General features: G+C 38.0%; 1 protein-coding gene across 8 annotated transcripts in view; it reads left to right on the forward strand.

The window, feature by feature from the left end:
* efemp1 (EGF containing fibulin extracellular matrix protein 1) overlaps positions 1 to 22585 on the forward strand; it is a 53964-nt gene that overhangs the window by 21573 nt on the left and 9806 nt on the right. For 7 of the 8 annotated variants that reach the window (XM_077495057.1, XM_077495054.1, XM_077495061.1 and 4 more), the window contains 4 exons: positions 141 to 291; positions 6801 to 6895; positions 7876 to 7921; positions 8631 to 8897. In XM_077495057.1, coding sequence (XP_077351183.1) covers positions 258 to 291; positions 6801 to 6895; positions 7876 to 7921; positions 8631 to 8897 — 442 coding nt within the window. In that variant the 5' untranslated portion in view covers positions 141 to 257. Of the gene's footprint in view, positions 1 to 140; positions 292 to 6399; positions 6540 to 6800; positions 6896 to 7875; positions 7922 to 8630; positions 8898 to 22585 lie in introns of those variants that run through there. The other variant, XM_077495060.1, reaches the window with a different exon arrangement.

A 22585-nucleotide genomic window follows, 5' to 3' on the forward strand; every position in this document is an offset into this window, starting at 1 on the left:
AGACATACTGTAGTTATCCAATTATTCTCTACTGTCCTGTCTTATACAGTGTCCAAAAATAAACTGTAGAATGGCCTGCCTTAATTCTCGTGTTGGTGCACAAATGTTCATCTCATCCTCCTTTTCTCAATTTGTTTCAGTGGTTGCGGCGGGTCAAAGGTTGAAGGCGGGCGAGCGGTGACCTCCACAGAGAGGCCGCAGTGACATCTGACCCCTAACAGGGCGTGCGGTTCAACCCTGGAGGATACAGCTCAACAATGGCCGGGCACGTGCCTTGGCCTGGTCACCACGGTAACGAAGGACCTTTTGGTGTTAGGGGTGGGGCGTATCGGTCGTAGCTGTCCCTTCATTGTGATCGGTGTTAACCATCTGCTGCCAATTGACTCGGATACGTAGGAAACGGCCTGGCCACCATTGAAGGGGCTGACTGGGTAATCTCTGCAGGCAACTGTGAAGGTGCTTTTTATTCTCACAATCACCTGGAGAGATTCTGCAGTTTGTCTCAATTGTGGTCATATCTTCATCATCTGTGTGTCAAGAGCAAGGCGCGCAAAACCTTTAGCGAGCATGTCAAAATGGAGGATTGTTAGACACAGACAGATGTTTGCAGTGGCATACAGCTCACTACATCAGTGGGCTTAATTTTTTTTGGTGATCAGCTATATTTAAAATCTCTAAATTGTCTTTTATTTCCAACGGTCTGTTTTCTCCATTTTAGTGTTTCACTTGGCTGCACTGCTTCCAGTATGTGGATAGGTTTAGGGTTTTTATTTTTTTTTTATTTCTTGTCCAATCGGATTCCAGCATTTGTGTTGCCATGTCAGTGTAATCTGCCCAAGGCCTTCAGAATCAATAACACTTCTGATGTATCTTGGAAATGGCACGGTTTCTTTAAAGGGTTACTTCACTTATTTAGCCCATTATAGCAATAAAAAGTTAATATTTTGTCTATAATTAATTTGATACTTTCATTATTTTTCACGTATAAATAGTACCTTTTTAATAAAAACACATTTTGGAACTTGCTATCGACTGAAAATGGCATCACAAGGGCTCAGATAACCAATAACAGCTCACCTGTTTTCTCGGTTTGGTCATGTGTCATTCACAAGTTGAACACTGGTTATCTGAGCCCTTGTGATGTCATTTTCAGTCGACAGCAAGTCGCAAAATGTGTTTTTAAAGGTACTAATTGTACATGAAAAATAATAAAAGTATTAAATATATTGTCAAAATATTAATGTTTGACTGCCAAAAATGGCTAAATAAGTAAAGTATGCCTTTTAACCATTTGCTGTGTCCGTCTTCTGATTGGTTGGTCAGAGCAAAATTTATTAGACAACTTCAACTAGCAATCGGCACTCATCAATTTTATTTTTTCCAACTTGTGTTCCAACATGAATTTGCCAAATTGTATTCCTTTTTTTTCCCATTCTGTCCTCTCATTGGTTGTTTAGAGCAAAACGATTCTAAACATTTGCGTACGTTAATATACAATATACATTTGGTGAATGACTTTTGATGAGTTTTAAAAGAATTTTCATCATGTTATTAGACATATTGCTCCAGATGATATATGTGGCACAGTTTTGTCATAATGAGCATTATTCACTCTTAAACGTAAGCTAAAATGCAGAATACCGAATATGAATAATATTGAATGTGATTTAAAAAAATGTTTTTTTAATTTTATAAATAATTTAATAACTTTATACATTATGAAAAATTTATACTAATTAATGCCAATAGTGTTTTCATTGTTAAATTCTGTTAATATATGTTACGTAATTCTCGTCACTATGAGCACTTTCACATTTTGACTGTGAGTGGTAGTGTTTGATATTGGTTTAAATAAAAATTACATAAGGGGTCTCGAAAAAATAGCGCCATAACAGAAGATTTGTCTTTTAATCCATCTTTTATCAATTAACTGCAAGCAGACAATGGACAAAATGCTGGTCTTATGACACTGAAAACATTCTTAAAGGGCCAGTCACACCAAAATGAGAGTGGACAGCAATTTGAGAGATTTCACAAACAAAATGTTTTAATAATTTAACCACTTAAGATGTACTATAGTTAGCCCAGTAGTATGAGACCAAACAAAAATATGCGCGTCCAGTGAAAATAAATATCCTTCATTTTATACTATTCCTTTAAGAGACTTATTGTACTTTAATGTGTGCAACTGTTTGACCCTATCAGATATTACATCTGCATGACGACTGAGCGATTCAAATCAGGTCACCAAATGCACTTTCCAGTGACATTGATCGTTTGTATTAGCACAAGCTAAAATGGTTAAAACAAAGGCTGCGAGGTGGCCCCAAGAGGTCATTCCAGACCCCCTGAGGGTTAAACACATCTGCATTTCCCTCCTCAAGGCTGCTGCTGCTGCTTCTTCTTCTCCCTTTTCCCCTTTTTGCCTCCCCTTGTGTTATCCGCACTGTCTCGTCCCGCCCCCGTCCACATCTATTCTGCCGTGTTTTGGTGAAATCTCAGCTGGCAACTGTGAGTCGTTCACTTGCTCCTCTCACAATGGCCTCTGGGATTATGCTAAACGTGGCGCCTCAGCCCCCTCGCTGTCCCGCACCCGTCCGCCGGCATCAGCGACGCCCTTCTCGGGAGGCCGCGCGCCGAGGGGACGACGGGCCCTCAATGAAGATGTCGCTGCGATTACACAAGGGCCTCTCACCCGGGACCGGTCTGCTCTTCCTCACCTCCCTCCTTCCGCACTTTTTGGGGCTGGTGGTTCAAAAAAAAATGTCTTTTTGAAGCACAGCCTCCTTTCATAATGCATGCCTCTCTCAGATTTGCATGCACTCACTTTCCAGATGCTTGTGCTGCCATCTTGACTTACAGTGATGTGTACTGTACACTCAGCCACCTTTTACCATGGCAATGAAGGCATCACATACTTGAATAGGTTTTCGGTTTTCCTAATAATTGCCTTAGCTTAGCATAATAAGAGGTTAGAGAAGCAAAAATTATACTCGAGTACTTGTGGTTTAGAACATTGGTTCTCAAACTTTTATGTAACATCTAAAAAAAAAAAAAAATGCTTAAAACTCAAAGTACCTCAATAATAAATGTTTTAGTGTACAAGACTGTTTGAACCACTGCTATTAATATAAGGCATAAACAAAATTGCACTTAAAAAAATATATATTCAATTGAAATGTACTGCACGTAAAAGTAAAACAAGTTAAAACCTAAATGTTTGAAATCAGTTCTAAAAGTGTAAATGTATTGTTAAAGATTAAAGGGATGCTTTACTTATTTAGCCATTTTTGGCAGTCAAACAATATTTTGCCAATAATAAATTTGACATTTTCATTATTTTTCATGTACAATTAGCACCTTTTTTAAAAAACACATTTTGCAACTTGCTGTCGATTGAAAATGACATCACAAGGGCTCAAGTAACTAATCACAGCTCAGCTTGTGAATGTCACATGACCAAACCTAGCAAACGGGTGAGATGTGATTGGTTACCTGAGCCCTTGTGATGGCATTTTCAATCAACAGCAAGTTGCAAAATGTGTTTTTAAAGGTACTATTTGTATGTGGAAAAATAATGAAAGTATCAACTTAATTGTAGACAAAATATTAACTTTTTATTGCTATAATGCGCTAAATAAGTGAAGTATCTCTTTAAATATAACTGACTTATCAAATGCACTGCTCTTAAACCATTACTAGTTTGAAGATGTAATTTGGCGATTCTTTCACGTCTGTAATTGGCTGGCAACCAGTTAAGGGTCTAACCCCGCCTACTGCCCAAAGCCTGCTGGGATAGGTTCCAGCACCCCCGCGACCCTTGTGAGGAATAAGTTAAGAAAATGGATGGATGGATTCTTTCACGTACCACTAGAGGGAGCCCACATATCAATATTGTTACTTGTGCCACACTTAAGTACAGTTTTAGAATTGGACTAAAAGTAAAATGTCGTCCTCCAAATAATTACTCAGTAGACAGTCTGTGGGGGGAAATACTTGTGTACTGCATAATGGGTGAGTAGCTTTTTTTTTTTTTTTTTTTTTTTTTTAAATCGGAGCATAATCAGACGGGCCAAAATATAAAATGTGCAGATTCAGCTATTTCCCAACAATGAATCATAACTGAAAAAAGAATCTAAATTATTTACAAAATAACATAAATGAAGACAAATTCAGCCACAGCAACTATAGGAGTTTTAAATCAACTTTCATTACACTTACGAAACGGCAAAATAAATATGACCATGCAGTTTAGGTTGTTGAAATAAAAGTTGTTGTTTTTTTTTAAAGGGGTTCTTTAAAACTACTCAAACTCTTAATACATAAAATTGGAAAAATGAAATAAATTGTAATTTCTTACTACTTAACTCTGATAGCAATACAAAACACTGGTATAGGTTTTGAAAACAATTCAGAATTTTCTATATTATGAGTGATCCTGAAGTGAGGCTGTACACGACATGATGATGATGATGATGATGATGATGATGATATGAAGAGAAGAAGGAAGAGCTTTCTGATGTGGATGATACTGCATCAGGAACTGATTGGCCCGCTCTCCAAACGCCAACAGTACCTGATGCATTGCCTTCAGCATCGAAAGAAACGTCGCTCGGACCACCATAGCGCACGCCCCGCTGCAGTTTTACACACGCACACACATGTACGTGTGCTCTATATGTGACCAACAGCAGGTAACTCTTTTTGAAATATTTTTTTTTGCTTTTTTTTTTTTTTTGTGTGTAGTGTGCATGTAACTGGCAATCCTCCAAAGGTTATGACCTGACCACTGTGCTGAGTTGAGGACCTTCTTTTAGACCAAAGTAGTGCTTTGCTGCCATCTTGGCAAAACTAATGTGGTTCCTTGAGAAGTGTTTAATAGAATGGAAATGTCATGAATTGTTCCAGCCTAAAAAAAATAAACTTGGAACTTGAATTTTAATACTTGAGACATATTTATGACTTACTGCCACTTCTGAAAAACAAGCAATCTTTTGTAATCACCATAGAACTGATTGTATCTGCCTTTGTCCAATGTGTTGCCAATTAAAATAAACATTCAAGCAACAGCCTTTTACCTTCTTTGGGTCTTCCCCCCCCCACTCCCTTTCCCTTTGACGATTACGAAGTGACATCGTGGCAGCAGATGTTCCTTTTGTAAACATCCCAAATTTGCTGACACATCATTGGCTTTCACCACCTGCTGACCACTGCATGCCTCTCACTGGAGAAGGGCAGCATTTGTAAGACACAAGCCCCCTCCAAACACGATAGCGGAATATTAAATAGGTCAATCATTAAAAAAAATAATAAAAATAAATGTGCAAGATTTGACATTGCAATACTGGCAGTTTTACTAAATCAAATGTCAAGATGTTGGGAGACAAGGATTTCTTGTTGCTTGTAAGCACTCTACTGTTCATATGCACTGTTGTGATACATGAATTAAAGGATTCATCCATCCATCCATTTCATCTTCTTAAATATGTCTTATGGATGAACTCTTCCCGGGTGCCTTTCCTCACAGGGTTCTTCTGTGCCCCACCTTGTTGTGGTTTGCGTGTGTGTCGGGGTACGATCATGGGGATATGGGGGGAGGAAGGATGGCTTTTTCTTTATTATATTATGGATGTTTTAATTGTTCAGCACTTTGATTTTCATTTGAATGTATGAAAGGTGCTATATAAAAAAAGTTTGATTAATTTGTACTTTTTAGGTTTTTTATTAGATGAATGTTTAACTATTAAAAATACTTTATTTTAAAACATAACACCCTAAAAAAATAAAAAAGTAAAAAAGTTATGTTTTTTTTTTATGAGACCGTAATATAAAAAGGACAAAAGGTGCTTCATATATGCAGTACCAACACCAGACGCGAGAGTTCGCCCTTTCGGCTTTTTTTCCGCAGGCGAATGCTGTGCTATGAGTTGTAGCTTCAAGGTTGCTTTATTTTCCATCCATCCATCCATCCATCCATTTACTGCTTATTCCTCACAAGGGTCGCGGGGGGGTGCTGGAGCCTATCTCAGCTGGCTCTGGGCAGTATAGGCGGGGTACACTCTGGACTGGTTGCCAGCCAATCATAGTGGTTTATTTTCAGTGTTTTATTTTCAATGTACTGTACCTTTTAATCATTTTAAATAACCTATTTAACAAGCGAACTGATAAATTCTACCCTGCAAGGATGAATCAGGATACATAAATCTTAAAAAAAAAAAAAAAAAAAAAAAAAAAAGTTATTTACGAGCCTGTAATGAACAAGTAGACATACAAAGGGCATTTCACGTATGCAATACCACCAGGTGTCGCTAGAGGACGCCGTTGCAGTCTGTTTGGTGGGCTTCGGTTACAGCCCGGTGAGCGGTACTCAACCTGGCCGGCACACCGGCCACCCCGCCTCCCGCCCCCTGCATGTCATCCCCTCACCCAACTCGTGTTCATCCCAAATGCTGCACAACTCGCGCACCTTCAACGCAAAACTACATTTAACATCACCACCTTGTCGGACCTTATTTGTATCCACTTGCGTGACCCGCCAGGTAAGCAATTGACCGATTTAAAAGAAATAACTGAATCTTAATTTCTTAATCCACGGATGCTTGACCCACTCGTGCGTATTTACGCACAGCAGGTTTGACGCAGCGATGCTTCATTTTCCGTGTGCACATTCCCCCCAGGTTCCAACATCAACATGACATTACAGGAGATGTCAGGACTCGTTGAAGACGTCATCATACGTGCTATTAAAACGACTGTGCTCTCCCTCCCTCTCTCTCTTTCGCTTTGTCTCATCCCCGCAGTGATCGTCAACATGTTGTGGATCTGCGTGGGTCTCCTCGCTGGGCTTTTTTCCTGCGCCCTCCTCCAGGAGGCTCAGGAGCCCATCTCTTACTCGGTAAGTAAGCACACAAAAAAGTTAAATAATAATAATCATGACAAAGAAGAAGATTTTAACTGTACAATATGATAGAGCAACATTGGACTGTTAAAATAATCTTCAACTTTTGGGGACATTGTGTTTACTGTATTAAAAAAAAATATATATTTATATTGCTTTTTTTATGTAAAGATATTGCAAAATAATCAGTACCTTGACTTGCAAGTTTAATTTGTTCAGTTACCAGGCCTGTTTAAATATTTGAAAATTAATATTATAAATATTCAATGATTCAATTAAAATGTTTTGCACAAAAGAAAGAAAAAAACTAAATAAATGTTGTTGTTGTTGTTGTTTTTTTAGAGATTAATGTGCTCAAAAGTTAAATACAACTGAACTGTACTTAGGCGGTGATTTTTCCACATACCACTAGATGGTGCCTGTGTACTACTTCTGGGACTAGTACCACACTTTGAGAATCACCACGATAGTATGTTATCAAACCCCGCCCACTGAAATTGATTAAAATTCCAATCATTGTTCCAGCCACGCAAACTGCCACAATGTATTTTGTTCATCAAAAACTATTACTTTATTGTGTAGAAACAAAATAAAACATAATAAAAAAAGAATGTGAAGAAATTAAAATATTTTCTAAAGTGTAAGTGCTGCAATTTGAAAGTCACATCAATCGCTGAGTGTCTGAGTTGTGTGCCTTTGTGGGGCGTTGCCAAGTGAGTGACATCATCAGAGCATTAAAGTACCTTAACTTTTAATCTTGCACTTGATAAACACGTCTTACAGAAGTATAAAACTAATGCTAAAACTTTATAGAAACTAAACTAAAATGAATCATTTTCCCCAAAATAAAACTAACAAACCATATCAAGATATTTAATTAAAACTACCTGAAAAAAAATAATAATTTGAATGAGAACTATCTTCAAATGTTGGTCGATTTGTTTTTGCCTATTAATATGATTGTGTTTCCTTCACAGTGCACTGAAGGTTATGAGTATGACAGTGTGAGTGAGCAGTGCAAAGGTAAGACTGGTCTATATCTGGCAGATTTACAAGATGTTATTTTAATTCTCACCGTATTTGTATTTATTATTTATTTTTTACAGAGAAATGTTATAGTTCAATAATAATCAAGCTCTTAAGAGAGTTATATAATATCAAAATATGGCATGTGTACAATTTGGGAATTGAACTAATGCTAAGCCACACCCCCCAAAATATAGTCCAGCCAATCACAACGAAGCACAGAACAGGGGTCTGGCACTTTCCTAGTTGTTGAATTCCGTATACATGTTACCATTTTTGAATTTTTTTTAAACAGTCTACACAGTTATAGATGTGTGATGTGGTATACTTTGGATCATGCTTTAAAATTGGACAAAATTACTTGATAGAATTTTTTTTTTTTTTTTGTAAAAACCTTCTAGATTAAGCCTTGTAGTCTACACTTTGGTAGTAGTCGAATGATGTGGTATGCTAATGCTAATTCCTATCTGGTAAACGCCACAATTTTGTGAAACCACTGACATCATAGCTTTGAGGTCTAAATTTCAGTCCTATGATCCTTCCTCTGGTCTCACGACTCTGGTGAAGGCTATGAGATTATTAATAGGTTTGCTTTATTTTTGTGAAAACCTCTTAAATGAAAGCTTAGAGTCCATATTTTCCAACTAGCGAAGGCTATTCTACTCCATTTTACGCTTCTAACAGCTCGTTTGTCGTCCACGTTCAGACATCGACGAGTGCGCCCTGCTGGACGACGCCTGCAAAGGAGGCATGCAGTGCATCAACCACTACGGCGGCTACCTGTGCCTTCCCAAGAGCGCCCGCATCTTCATCAGCAAGGAGGGCGAGGAGGCGCCGCCGCCCCAGGAGCCCGTCGCGCCGCCCAGCCAGCCGCAGGCCCCTCGGATGTTCCCGGGCCGGGTGTCTTACACCGGACGGACGACGGTCCGCTGCTCCGCCGGCTTCATGCCGGATGAGCAGAACGTCTGCAGAGGTAAGACGGGATCAATAATAACTATGTGATGTGGCTGATCAGTCAGCAGGAAGGTACTAGCTAAAAAGATGCCTGTGTATTAGGGCTGCACGATATTGGAAAAACATGCGATATGCGATATACTTGCTGAACATAGCGATATCGATATTATTGCGATATTTAACATTTACCTAAAGAAATTACATTTTTATTACCTAATGAAAGAAAAACATTTTTCATGGGGCAAAATAAGCAACCTTCATGTAATCTTAGTTAATTAATTGTAATTATGTCTTGATAATTTTCAACTATTGAATGGCGATGCACATTTTAGTTAGCATCTGACTGGTCAAATTCATATAAAAGGCATGAAATTCCTTATAAAACTTATTGCGTGCCTTTGCGATATGCATATTGCAAGGGCCAATATCGCGATATCGATATTTTTTCGATATATTGTGCAGCCCTGCTGTGTATACACTTCATTCAAATGTCAATTTTCTGGATGTTCCTTTAAACGTTGCACCGCTTGACGGAATTTGACTCGCAGCCAACAGCTCAATCGCCACTTGGAATCCTCCATCAGCGCCGTACTTGACACGCTTGCAAAATATTTGGCCTGAAGGTGCTCCTTATCTCCCCAAAATATCATCAGTATGCCTGTGTTGCACTTGGCCAATTGCGGCAGGAGCGTGCATCCCCGAGCCGAGCCGGTATTCGATAATTACGTGTTAATGACTTGAGCGCTCCAGAGGTGAAGCGTTCATCCATCTGCGTGACACATGCACGCGTGCGCGCCAGATGTGTTGCAAGCTCGTGTGTGTGTGTGTGTGTGGGTGTGTGTGTGTGTGTGTGTGTGTGTGGGTGTGTGTGTGTGTGTGTGTGTGTGATGTCACGTTTTGTAAACCGCTTGCTTGCGGCGTGATGTTTTTGGCTTCTCCTCAACAAGCCAACCAATGTGTTGAGCTCCGTGAATCGGGGGGGGATCAAACTTGACGACCACTCTGGTTTTAAATACGGTGGGACATCCAAATGCTTTTGGACATTTTTCCCTAAAATTCTTTAGTTAAAATGTATTTATTCATTTTTGGGAAGATTTTTATTTTTTTTTATTCAGTTGGGTGGATTAGTCAATGTGGAGGGAATTATGAACAGTTCCATGTAGCAGTCAAGAAAGCAAACAATGTCAGCAAAAGCCTACTAGAACATCTGAACTTCATTTTGGGTTAATCAAAGGCTCTTAAAATGGTGGCAGTTGTGTGCCGACTCACATTTAACGTGTTTGAATGAGATATGTTCATTCTGAACATGATCACATACCCAGTCATAAAAGGGTGTGCACACTTGTGCAACTGCACTGCCTCAGTTGTTTATTTTTACTTTTGTTGAGTTGTGCAGGTTATAGACCACATTAACGTTGGAAAAAGTTTTTAAATAATTTATTTTGGTCTCCTCTTTTGTATCGTGAAAATCTAGCAATTGAGCAGGGGTGTGTAGACTTTTTATAGGTACTGCAGTTAATTGAATAGTAGGTTAACAGTTAAATTTTTTTTAATAAATAAATGTGATTTTTTTTTTTTTTTTTTGTAAAATAACATTCTCAAATATAATTGTATGGGGTATTTTTTTATGAAACAATGATTGAATTGATTGTAATTAAAGTCATCCATTTATTGGTATTGTTTCAATTAAAAATTTAATTAATTACAATTAAATTAATTCTGAATCTTATAGGTGTTAATAAATAATGATCAATAAATAAATGATATATTTATTGCAAAAATAAGATTAAAATAATTTACTAAATAAAAGTAGATAGGTAGACCCCAAAAAGTCCTAAGAAATTAATTGATAAAGACAAAAATGAAGAACAAATTCTCAAATCGAATATTTTTCTTGTGCATGTATGTATTTGTGTACGTGTACTGCGGTTGAACTGCATCAGGCGAGAGGCTGTGGTGGTAAAATCAAAAGTAACAAATGTGATTTTTACACCTACGGCAACGATCCGTGTGATGGTGTTCCTCACGTGTGCGTTTTTATCAATCGTAAGCTTTTATTGCGCTGTAAAACATGGCAGCGCTCACTGCTGTTGAGTCAAAGCAGGAGTGCAGCGTCAGGCCGGGCAAAAGAGAAAAAAAAAAAAAGAAGAGGGGAAACATGAAAGTGTGGAAGCGAGCGCCCGACCGCAGAAATGCTCGTAATAACGTCACGGCTTTTGACGGGCCGCCCCGCTTGTTTTCCGGTGACTCCATGTCGCGTGTGTGGCGAATAAACCGAGATCAGCGAAACGCTCGGCGGGGAAAAGAACACGGCCAATTTTCCACAAGCTGGACTGCCAAAGGAGTGTTTTGAGCAGAAAAATGATGATATGACAAGAAGGAGCTGTGGCGGGAAGTACAAATACTTTTTCGGTATCTGTACTCAAATATTCATTTTTCTACCGATTTTTATTTTTTATTTTTTTTTACTTTTACTCTCTTCATTTGAACACTTCTTACTTTATAAGAAGGGGCTTATTACTTGTTTCAAACGCAGATTTTGAAAGAGCATATGTAAAGTGAAAATACATATTTTGTCATCGTGAGCGTGTCCGTCAAATAGCATGACTACGACCCAAAAACAATAGATGCTACTTTGTCTAGCATCGTTCTTATCCTGACAAGTTTGAGCAACACTCACAAACATAAATAATAGAATAATGCTCTCAAGCATATATTGTTTACCCTCCGCAAAGAACAACTAATAATACTGCGGCTTACTGAGGAGTTGACCGTCACGCAAATCCATATGTCTGTATTATACTGCCCCCATGTGGCCAAGGCTTGCACATCAGAAGGAGCAGCACAATGACTGTTGAAGTGAACCAAAACATGAGAAAAAAAATGAGTAATTTCTTTACATTCTATTTAATTATACCATGAAGTAAAAAAGTCAGAGAGCTATATTATTTAAAAAAACAACAACATTATAGATATGTTTGTATTTTACGCCTATAGCGTGTGTATCTGGAACATATCCACTGCGTTAAATGCACTACAATTCGTCACTGCGCCATTTAGCGGCGACAAGAAATGGCCAAAAATGACAGATGTTATACATTAACCTTCTCCTCATAGGGAATTTATTGGATGCCTTCCATATTCAGACGGGGTAAATTAGGCGTTGTTAAATTGCGAAGCTTGTGAGCTTTCATCGCATGAAATGGGGGGGTGGGATGGCGGCCAAGATCAGGCTTCGCCAGAACGTCAAACTGGGAGATTTTCCGCGGCCGATGATCACAGCTCCTTCAAAATGCACATTTAAAAAAAAAAAAATATTATTTAACGTTTATTTATCCAGGTAGAATGTGATATCGTCATCCATCCATCCATCCATCCATCCATCCATCCATCCATCCATCCATCCATCCATCCATCCATCCATCCATCCATCCATCCATCCTTCCATCCATCCATCCATCCATCCATCCATCCATCCATCCATCCATCCATCCATCCATCCATCCATCCTTCCATCCATCCATCCATCCATCCTCTACAATAATTCAAACAATACTTTAATGTGTTCTTAAGAGTCTTATAGAACACATGCTAACAACATTTAAAGCCTAAATTTGTTCAATAAAAAGTGTTATACACTTAGGTTTCCCCTTCCCTAAAAAGTGCCTGCACGGAGGGAAGCCATTTTCTTTTATGATGCAATCAAAGGCAGCAAAGCCCCACCCCTACACATTTGGTATCATTGGAAAGCTCTTAATGTCCTCTATAGAGAACAAAAGTTAATTCAATCGTATGCACTGGGTGGGGGATATTCAGGTTTAAAAAGGTCCACTACAGATTTGAATTGCTGTAATCAGGAGGGAATTATTCTCAAGAAATATTTAAGTTTGACTTCCACTTTAAGCAACAAATTTGGCAAATCCTCAAAAACACACTTGAAAGCTATTTACTGCCACTCCCAGATCAAATTTACCGTCAAACTAAACATAAACCACAGAGAATTACACATTGTGTATTTCAAACAACCAAACAAATGCCATCTTAAAATGCCCTGCTAGCTTAATGCTAACATAGAATGGAAAACGCCATTGACATGCCAACAATTAGCCTCGCTATTTGTGGTTTTAGAAACCTATTTGAATAGAAACTGCTTCCTGCTGACTCACTTACAGTAGTAGTCGAAGGAGAAGCCTTCAATTCATCAAGGATGCGAAGGATGACTTGCGATATAGCGAGGTAACACAGTGGAGGGTTGCTTTGTTAATGATTAGCTAGCAGATATCTTTTGACAAGTAACAAAAAACAAAAAAAACAAAAAGAAAACTTTGACCTTCAAGTTGAACCCAGTCACTTTGTTGTTGTGGTGACACAAATTGGCACCTCCATTTGCAACAGCCACACAAGCTGTAAAACTTAAGTGTGAGTGTGACAGCTTAATGATACTTGCATTTCCATGACCTCGCCCACCCACTAAACACACACGCACACACGCACACGAGGGAAGATGGCCACAAGCGGCTGGCTCAAAGTCGTATTTATGCATATTAAGTCTTGTTTCCAGCAGTGGTGACATCAGCCTCTCCCCGCAAATGAATGTTGTCCATCAAAACGTGGTCTAATTAGTCATTAGCAGTGTTGACAAGCGGTTAGCGTTATTATTTTAGGGCATCTTCCAAGACCTCCCTAAACGGCGACTTGGCCCGTGACAATACCGCATGATGCTTTTGAATACTTTTAACACTTCTGCTGAGTTTGAGTACAGATGTACTTTGACTTACAGTACTTTTTGCTTGGTAATATATTTTCCTCCATGTGGCCCCAGAACTAAAATGAGTTTGACACCCCTGATTTTGATAATCAGTGTCATTTAGAGACATTTAAACTTAAAATTGTCCAAATACTTGGAAATTCAGCTTCCCATCAGGATGTATTAGTGACAATTAATCGGCTGGCTGATTTAATCGACTGAAACTAGCTCATGTCTTGTTCCTTCAGATTTTGTTTCCACCCATTCTCATCAGCCTGGTCCCTTTTGTTAACCAATCAGATCCCTGCTTTCTTTTTCTCTGTAATATTTGTGGTTATTGCACATTCCTTATTTTCATTTTCGTTTTGTTTCTGAAATGAACTTTTGTAGACTCCTGCTCTCCTTGCATCACTCTTTTATGGCGTTTGGGTCCTTCACACTCAACCAAGCAAACTGTGAATAACGTTTTCTGAAACAGGAGAGTGGCCGGAGGAAGCTGATTGGCTGACAGAAGGAACAGGGCTGATGAGAACAGGTGTTAAAAAAAAAAAAAAAAAAAAAAAACGAACCCTAACAAGACATGAAGAAAGACAAACAAGGAAATCATGACAAAAACATAAAAGCAATCCAAACCAAGTCAACAAAAAGCCAGATGATGACAGTAAGTGAAGGCACTGTTGTATTTTTCATGGTCGAAATGAGACACTCATGCGCTGCAAGAACCAACTTGCCCCTCCTGTTTACCCGTCTACTTTTGCCAAGGTCACGCCGGCCACGTTAGCACCCGCATGCTTGGCAGACTTCTACGACATCTTCACCTGTTATGATGGAAATCCTTCCCAAAAATTAGTTCCACTTAAACCCCTTGTATCACAAGGGGGGGGGGACCTGTACATACTTTTTCATTGTTTTCGGGTGCTAACATTTTTCCGTGAGCATGCAATGCGCTCGGGAGGAATATCTCTGGAATGTCAGAGAAGGCTTTTTTCTTTTTTTTTTTTTCCCCTTTCCGTTTCCTCCCGTCTTTTGTGATGGTAAAAATTACTCACCACCTTGACAGATAAGCATCACATCGATCTGCGGGAAACAGGAATGCAGGCGGGAGAATGAACACAGGCAGAGAAAGAGAGAGAGAGAGAGAGCGGAACGTTGCCACGTTGCCTTCATAGTTTCACCTTTCGACTTGACAGCCTGCTGATATTTGAAGGAAGGAGACACGCGACCAAGTTTTTATTACCAGGGATATGTTTCTTGTTTTGTTTTGTTTTATTCCTTTTTTTCCTTTCGGACACATTACAGGTTACATCAATAATATCACATTATATTCTTAACTCATTTGCTCCCAAAAACTCCCCAAAAAGTTTTTACATTAATCACTCCCGCTCGATTTAAACATTAAATAACCCCCCAATTTTTTAAATAGTTTTTGAGAAGGAAAAGATCACTATATTTTGGTATTAATACTTTAAAACCAAATCAACAAAACAGTTTGTTTGTTTGTGTCATGATTGGTATTGGTATGCCGCCGCTTGAGTTATGTGATTTTAAAGGTGATTTAAGAAAACAAAAATGGAGAGATTAAGGAACTGTAATAGTGGATTTTACTTATAATGACATAAAAATATTTATATTTATGCTTAAATATTAAACCTATCTGATAATTAAACTCGGAAAGTTTCTAATTAGGAATATTTTTTGGACCATGGGCCTGTACCGGAAACTTTCAAAAAAAAATTCTCCCCCCTCCTTTTTGCATCCCAAGCCAGAAATTTTTTGTAAAAAAATAAACAAAAATGTTTTAATGTCCATTTGTTTTGTAGGTCTACTCATGATGCGCATGTCTACCACAATCCATGTTGCTAATTTGGCTTTGTTATGTTAAGGTGTTTTATGCTGGCTCATCAGACTTTGCCTCCATGCTCCGCCCACTCATTGACGAAAAAATTGAAAAATTAAACAGAGCAACGAAACTCACTTAACAGTAACGACCCGCCGGTCCCAGACACATAAAAACAATAACCAGCAAAGGGTGACAGAATGGGAAGCCTAACGGGTCACCAGGCAGCGTCCTGATTTTTTTTCGATCAAAAACAAAAACATAACACAGTTCTCATATTTAAATCACACAAAACGCATTAGGAAAATTTGCGTTAGACAGCCATACATTCTGGATTGTTGGGATGATTCCAAGAGAAAATCAATGTTCCCCTCTCACATTTGGCCTGGTGGCGGCAATAACCCGAAGGACACATTTTTCTCGCGTTGCGCGTATCCGCGGCGCAGGCAGCACCTGCGTACTTGATGTTTTTCAGCGACGGCTGCTTGGTGAGCGGCACCTCTGCGAACGCGTCCGCAAAGCTGTTGTTCTCCTGTTGTTGTTGTTGGTGGCCGTCCAGAAGCCAGCTGCTTCCTCCGCCCATCTGCTCACCGTGTGCCGATCTTTCCGTTGACCTCATGTCGGGAAATGGACATGCAGTGCTTTGTTTTTTTTTTATTTTGGTAATCGCAGAGCTTCCGCAGATCACCGTTTCTATCCAATTTTGAGTTCTATTAATCGATAGGTTTTCATTCACCTACAAATGATTGAGGACCTTTTTTTTTTTTTTTTTTTTTCTCCTATTCCTATTAGTTCCAATTTTTTAGAGAAAGGCATGATACTACGAGAATAGTTATTTTTGAAACTCATACAAAACAAAAAATATTTTCACAATTTTTTTCTCGTTATACTTCAACTATAGTATACTGTATACATAACATTAAATAAATAAATGTGTAAATTTGTTAATATTACAGGACACCACATCAATTTTTTTTTAATAAGAAGCATCTTTTTTTTCCCCAAGAACATTTTTTTTCCCCCACTTTTTGGGGGCATTTGACTTTGGCTGTAGTTCCTTACGGGTCATTACCAGACAGGCGCGAAAGAGGGAATGTTGCTGGCACACATCCGGACGGGATGTTTCTGACCTTTTGGGAGCACAAATCAAAGTAAGGCAGGCTTTAAGTGTAACTAAAACTCCCCTCTCAACAACATAACACGGAAATATTTCATACTCTAATGCCAATAAGAGTTCTGTATTTGCTTCTTTTCATTTTCTTATCTGTCTTACGCTCTGGCTTGCTTTGAAAGGGAAACTCCCTTTTTATAAAACTATAGGGAGACCGGGGCGAGTTGTATTACTTTTTATACTTATATATATTTCTTGGAATCAAAACATCATATATAAAAAAAAAAGTATACCAGATGAAAGACCAAAGTCTGAGGCATATTTTTTGTATTCGTCTAATTTTCAGATTTTGTGTGTGCAGAGTTATAAGCCAACAAATAGAGGGAGTGAACATGTAATATGTTGAAAATTTACCATCATCATTGAGCAAACTTTAGCATTAAAAAAAATATTATGAAATAGATTAAAGTCCTTATAGGAACTACTGGCATATAGGTCATAGCTCTCAGCCTCAAATGCCTGTTTTGCTTCCCTTAAATTGGAAATTTGAGATTAAATTTAATTTAAAAAAATCAAGCATTTTGGTTAATGGATGGATGGTTCATCATGAAACTTAAACCAGTCCTGATGTGGGCACACTGTAGTTCCAACAACTGGAAAAATCCATTTTTAAACAAAGAAAACAAAACCTGGCAAACTAATTTCCTCTCTTCAGACTCATCATCTGAAGAACAATTCTGGCATGCGAAAACAGAGTTCTCACAGGTGCAATCTTTATCGGCCCATTCTTTGCATATGTGATGACAACGAAGCCCAAAATGGCTGAGACAAATTGCCCCAAACTACCATGTTGGCTAAAATTTGCTCCAGTTTTAGTTACAATTTTTATTAACATTTTACGTGCAATACATCTTGGTTATTTTCCTTTATTTGAAAACAGTGTTCAAATTGTGCTAGCTAGTTTAATGTTACACTGTGTCACTGTAGCTCAGTGATTTTTACACTAGCATTGCACTTCTTGCCCCCGCTCCCCCCCCACCTCTTCTTTTTTGCAAAGATTCAGTTATCCTCTAATCCCAGATACATAAAGAGAGAGCGATGCTATCCAAACCGATGCTTGGATCTCTTCCTGCTTTTCCATCGCGATGGCTTCAGTGAAAACAAAACTAAATACTCTCGAGTGATAATTACAACAGGCCCTGTCATGTCATGAATAAATCTGCAGTGAAAAAAAAAAAAAAAGATCATACACTTTTCATTTTTGGGCTCGTTCTGTGAAGCCCATTTTAGCAGGAAAAGTATGAATAATTTTCACTTAAGAAGATGGACCAACTACTGTAGGCCGGGTGTAGTTTTATTTTTGGGGATAGGAGAGTAGCTGTTTTTTTTATTATTTTTTTTCATTTTAAGAAAACAGAAGGTGAAGGAGACACTCTTATTAGGAGAGCGCGCAAGATGTATTAGCTCTTCTGTAGATGTGTACTTTTCTATAAGGTTAAATTTCCTACAAGGTAAAATGTTTATTTTTCTTATTTATTTATTTATATTTAGTATTTATTTATTTAGTTATTTATCTTATTATTTTTCCATTTTGTTACTTCTCGTGCTACTTGTTAGCTTTGTTGTTTATACGATTTTGATTGGACCCGTCATTGTGCTCAAGCTCCATCCGGTTGGATGGTTTTTGTATATCTCAGGATGCATGTGCCTGCTGATTTTTGGGGGGTCGAGTTCAAACATACTAGGATTGTATTTTGTTAAACCGTTGTAGGAGGCGTCAATGTTTTTGCAACTTTGACAACTTTTTTTTTGTGACAACAATTTTGCATATGTACATGATGACGTGTGTATATTTAGGACCCAAAAATTGTATTCACTGACTTGTTTCAATGGATACCCCTGTAAGCCGGGTGTAGTTTTATTTTTGGGGATAGGAGAGTAGCTGTTTAAAAAAAAAAAAAAAAATGTAATTTTATTTTAAGAAAACAGAAGGTAAGGGAGGCACTCTTATTAGCAGAGCGCGCAAGATGTATTAGCTCTTCTGCAGATGTGTACTTTTCTATAAGGTTAAATTTCCTATAAGGTTAAATGTTTATTTTTCTTATTATTTATTTATTATTATTTCTTATTTATTTATTTATATTTAGTATTTTTTTTTTTTAGTTATTGATCTTATTATTTTTCAATTTTGTTACTTCTCGTGCTACGTGTTAGCTTCGTTGTTTATACGATTTTGATTGGACCTATCATTGTGCTCAAGCTCCATCGGGTTGGATGGGGAGCATTGCTGCACAGCCGTTTTCAGATCTCTCCAGAGATGTTCAATCAGATTCAAGTCTGGGCTCTGGCAGGGCTACTTAAGTACATTCAAAGACTTCTCCAGGAACCACGCCTCTCTTGTCAGACGATAAGGGAACAAAAGTGTTAAAATATCACATTTTTAACAGTGTTGATGATTTTACATATGTACATGATTACATGTGTATATTTAGGGCCCAAAAATGTGATTCACTGTGCAAAATAATAATACTAATGATACTAAATCACGAAAAGACAAATAATTCCTACAAAACAAAAGAGGAACCTCACGGCGGGGCTCTGCTCGTGTTCTAGTTGTAAACCTGCTTTTGGCATTTACATTTTCTACAAATGTACCACTGAGAATATTTACTAGCTTGTAAATAAAATATTAAAGGGGGTACCAACGTGAAAAATTAAATTTCTGGAGCTTTTAGCTGTGTTAAAATGCTCATACCTCACCAAATACATGACCGAATTGGAGTTTTCCTCCAGTCTCCCCTCTCTGAGAAATTGTGCTCTACAAGCACCAGACCCTCCCAACCTGAGAAAACAAGCTGTTGGCGCTCTTTGACATCATAAGGTATGGACCCACCCCCCGCACCGCCTCTGCTGACTAAACGCACAACCAGTTTCTCTGAGACCTCTATGAGATCAGTAAACATTCTGTCCAAATGATTTCAAAGCAAAAACAATTATCCTTCACATTTGCAAGATGGACGTCTAGCTATGTATTTTATGTTTTTGAGCTGTTGTATATAAGATTGCGTTGTACATAAGAATTTTACCCTCTCTCACGTTTTTGTTGTGTTACAAAACTAATAAATGTACTGATTTAAAAAAAAAAAAAAGGACTAGGGTTAGAGAAGGTGTTGGTGAAACTCTCATGAGCAGAGTGCGCAAGTTGTTTTAGCTCCTCTGCAGATGTGTACTTGTATAAACGGTTATTTTTCTGTTTCTAGTTTTGTTACCGCTAGTGCTACGTGTTATATTTTGTGTCTATACGATTTTCATCGGATGTCTCTATGTATTTTTGTTTAAGTTTATGAGGTTTTGTATATACGAATGCGCTGTGTGAAAAAGGGTTTTACCCTCTAACGTTTTTGTAATATTAAAAAAAACTAATAAATATACTGTTTTTTTTGTTTTTCTTAAACTGATTTATGAAAATTCGCTCTTTGACGATTCAGTTTTTGACGATTCGATTTTTTTGACGATTCGTTTTTTTTTTGTTTTTGTTTTTTGACGATTCGATTTTTTGACGATTCGATTTTTTTTGACGATTCGATTTTTTTGGCGATTCGATTTCTTTTTGACGATTCGATTTTTTTATTACAAAATTACTTTTGTAAGAAAAGAAGTTTTTAAAAAGTACTGATTTTCCCCTTTTACTTAGCCCTTTAACAACTAAAACAAAAAATTGTATGTTATATTACCTTTGTGGAGATATAACAAAAATTACTAGAAGGCCTACTTAATGATACCATTAGCCGAGTGAATGAAAGAAATTGGACATGACTTGTTTGTTAAATGTTTTTGTGTGTGTTTTCCGAAAACGTTAAAAAATAACAGGCAATGATGATGTGTCAAATGTCAAATGTGTAGGCTATTGCTAAATGCCATGTCATAGCTTAGGCTAACGTTATGGCATAATAGCATAGTAGCATAGCTTAGGTTAACAATATGGCATAATAGCATATTAGCATAGCTTAGGCTAACGGTATGGTATAATAGCATAGAAGCATAGCTTAAGCTAATGATATGGCATAATAATAGCATAGCTACTATGGCATAATAGCATATTAGCATAGCTTAAGCTAATGATATGGCATAATAGCATATTAGCATAGCGTAGGCTAACGATATGGCATAATAGAATATTAGCATAGGTTGTTATAATAGCATTAGCATAGCATAACAATTGCATAGTTGTCCATGTCATTTTGAATGTCTGAAACAAGAAACATTTAAAAAGTATATCAGTTTATTTAGACATTGTGCGTAAGTTAAAAAATGACTTGGTTGATGATGCTAGGCTAACTTAAAGTGAAATGTCATCAGAAAAACAAAGACTCAAGTACAGATCAGGGTTATTATTGTTGACAAAATGATTGAGAAAACTAAAACGAATAAAAACTTAAAAGACTCATTTGCAGAAACTTATAAAAAACCTCACTATAAAATCTAATTAAAAATTGACCGAATTTGAAAAATTAAGTCAAATTGAAGTAAGGTGGGAAATTCCCTGATACAAATACCTAAAAAGTAGCAAAGTATTTTTACTTTGTTACTTCCCAGCCCTGCATCGTGTCCAAACACCTCACTCACACTACACACACTATTACGCACACACATTCTTTGAGCTCCCCCTCCAAAACTCCCACGAGGCCTTTAGAATTAATCCCGAAAAGAGCGAAGGGAGTTTTAAAACACTGACATCACGCAGTAAATCTAACTTCAAATCTTCAACAACAACAAAAAAAAAAGAAGCCCTCCGCCTTTTTTTTTTCTTCTCTCTCCTCATTCTTTCCACTTCCACTTGTCCCCTGGAAAGCCTCGCTCCCGAGTGTTGCTAACAAGTCAATGCGGATGACCTCACACATCATCACTTTTGGTGGCGTGTTGCATTTAAAAATGGGGGAAAAAAAGTTTGATGTGTCAACTATATGGACTTACTCCATGCGGTAAGCTGCGGTTGAGGGGGCTTTACGGGACCCGGGACCCTTCCAAGTACGGGATAACCCCACCCCACCCTTGGCAGCGTATCAAATGCTCAGCAACAAAGTAGCAGTTAGTTAGTGAGATGTTCCCGGGTTGCGCATATGCTTTTATTTAGAGTGTTCTTTGCGTGTAATAATAACTTACTTTAGATGTACTATATGCCAGCTTTTCTTGTCTTAATCATGACAAGCCAACTAGTGCTCAAGTTCATCTTGATGTCATTCCGAAGAGAAACAAACTGTCAGAAAATGCTGATTCCGTTTAAATGTAGCCCAAGTGGCTCGTTACAAGTGTTGTCATAGTTTTTTTTTTTTGTTCCAGTCCAAATTGAGTTGGATGCCTTGAGTGTAGTACCCTAATGAACCACTGCAATATGCCTGGCAGCATAGAGCTCTACTGAAAGCTGATTTACAGTGAGAAAAAAGAAGAAGAGGCAGAGAATGTCCCCAACAGATCTCCCGTAATTTTAATTTGTCCTATGACCATACTTGTACGTCAAAATGATTGAACGTCAAACAGTTTACTGAAGGTCAAATTAAGTTCACTTGGAAAGGTTATAGTGCCTTTTTGGTTCACCCAGAAATTTCACCCCAAAGCCTAATATCTTTAACTTTTTTTTTTTTTTTTATTCCAAAAACATGTTTGGACAAATAAAGGCCTCCACCCCTAATAGCCGCCTTCCCCCATCTGCAGGAATTTGGCTAAAAGTCATTTTGCCCAGCTCTGCAATAAAAACATCCAGTGAGAGTCATCTGTAAATGTCAGGCCTGCCTACTTTGGCTCCTGCTTCACTCGATTGTCCACCACGTTGTGCAGCACTGACACAAAGATCCATGAGAGTCAGGCACTTGGGATTTAGCAGGTAGTGATCTGAGGAACTGGCGAAAACAGCATTTATTGTTGTGTTCTAGTTTATCAAATCGTGCTCCTGTGGCTTCACGTCAGCATTGTGACGTCTCAAAGTTTTTAATCGCTGGTGTTTGTCTGCGGCTG

The sequence above is a fragment of the Festucalex cinctus genome, chromosome 14 (assembly GCF_051991245.1).
Source record: "Festucalex cinctus isolate MCC-2025b chromosome 14, RoL_Fcin_1.0, whole genome shotgun sequence".
Lineage (NCBI taxonomy): Eukaryota > Metazoa > Chordata > Actinopteri > Syngnathiformes > Syngnathidae > Festucalex > Festucalex cinctus.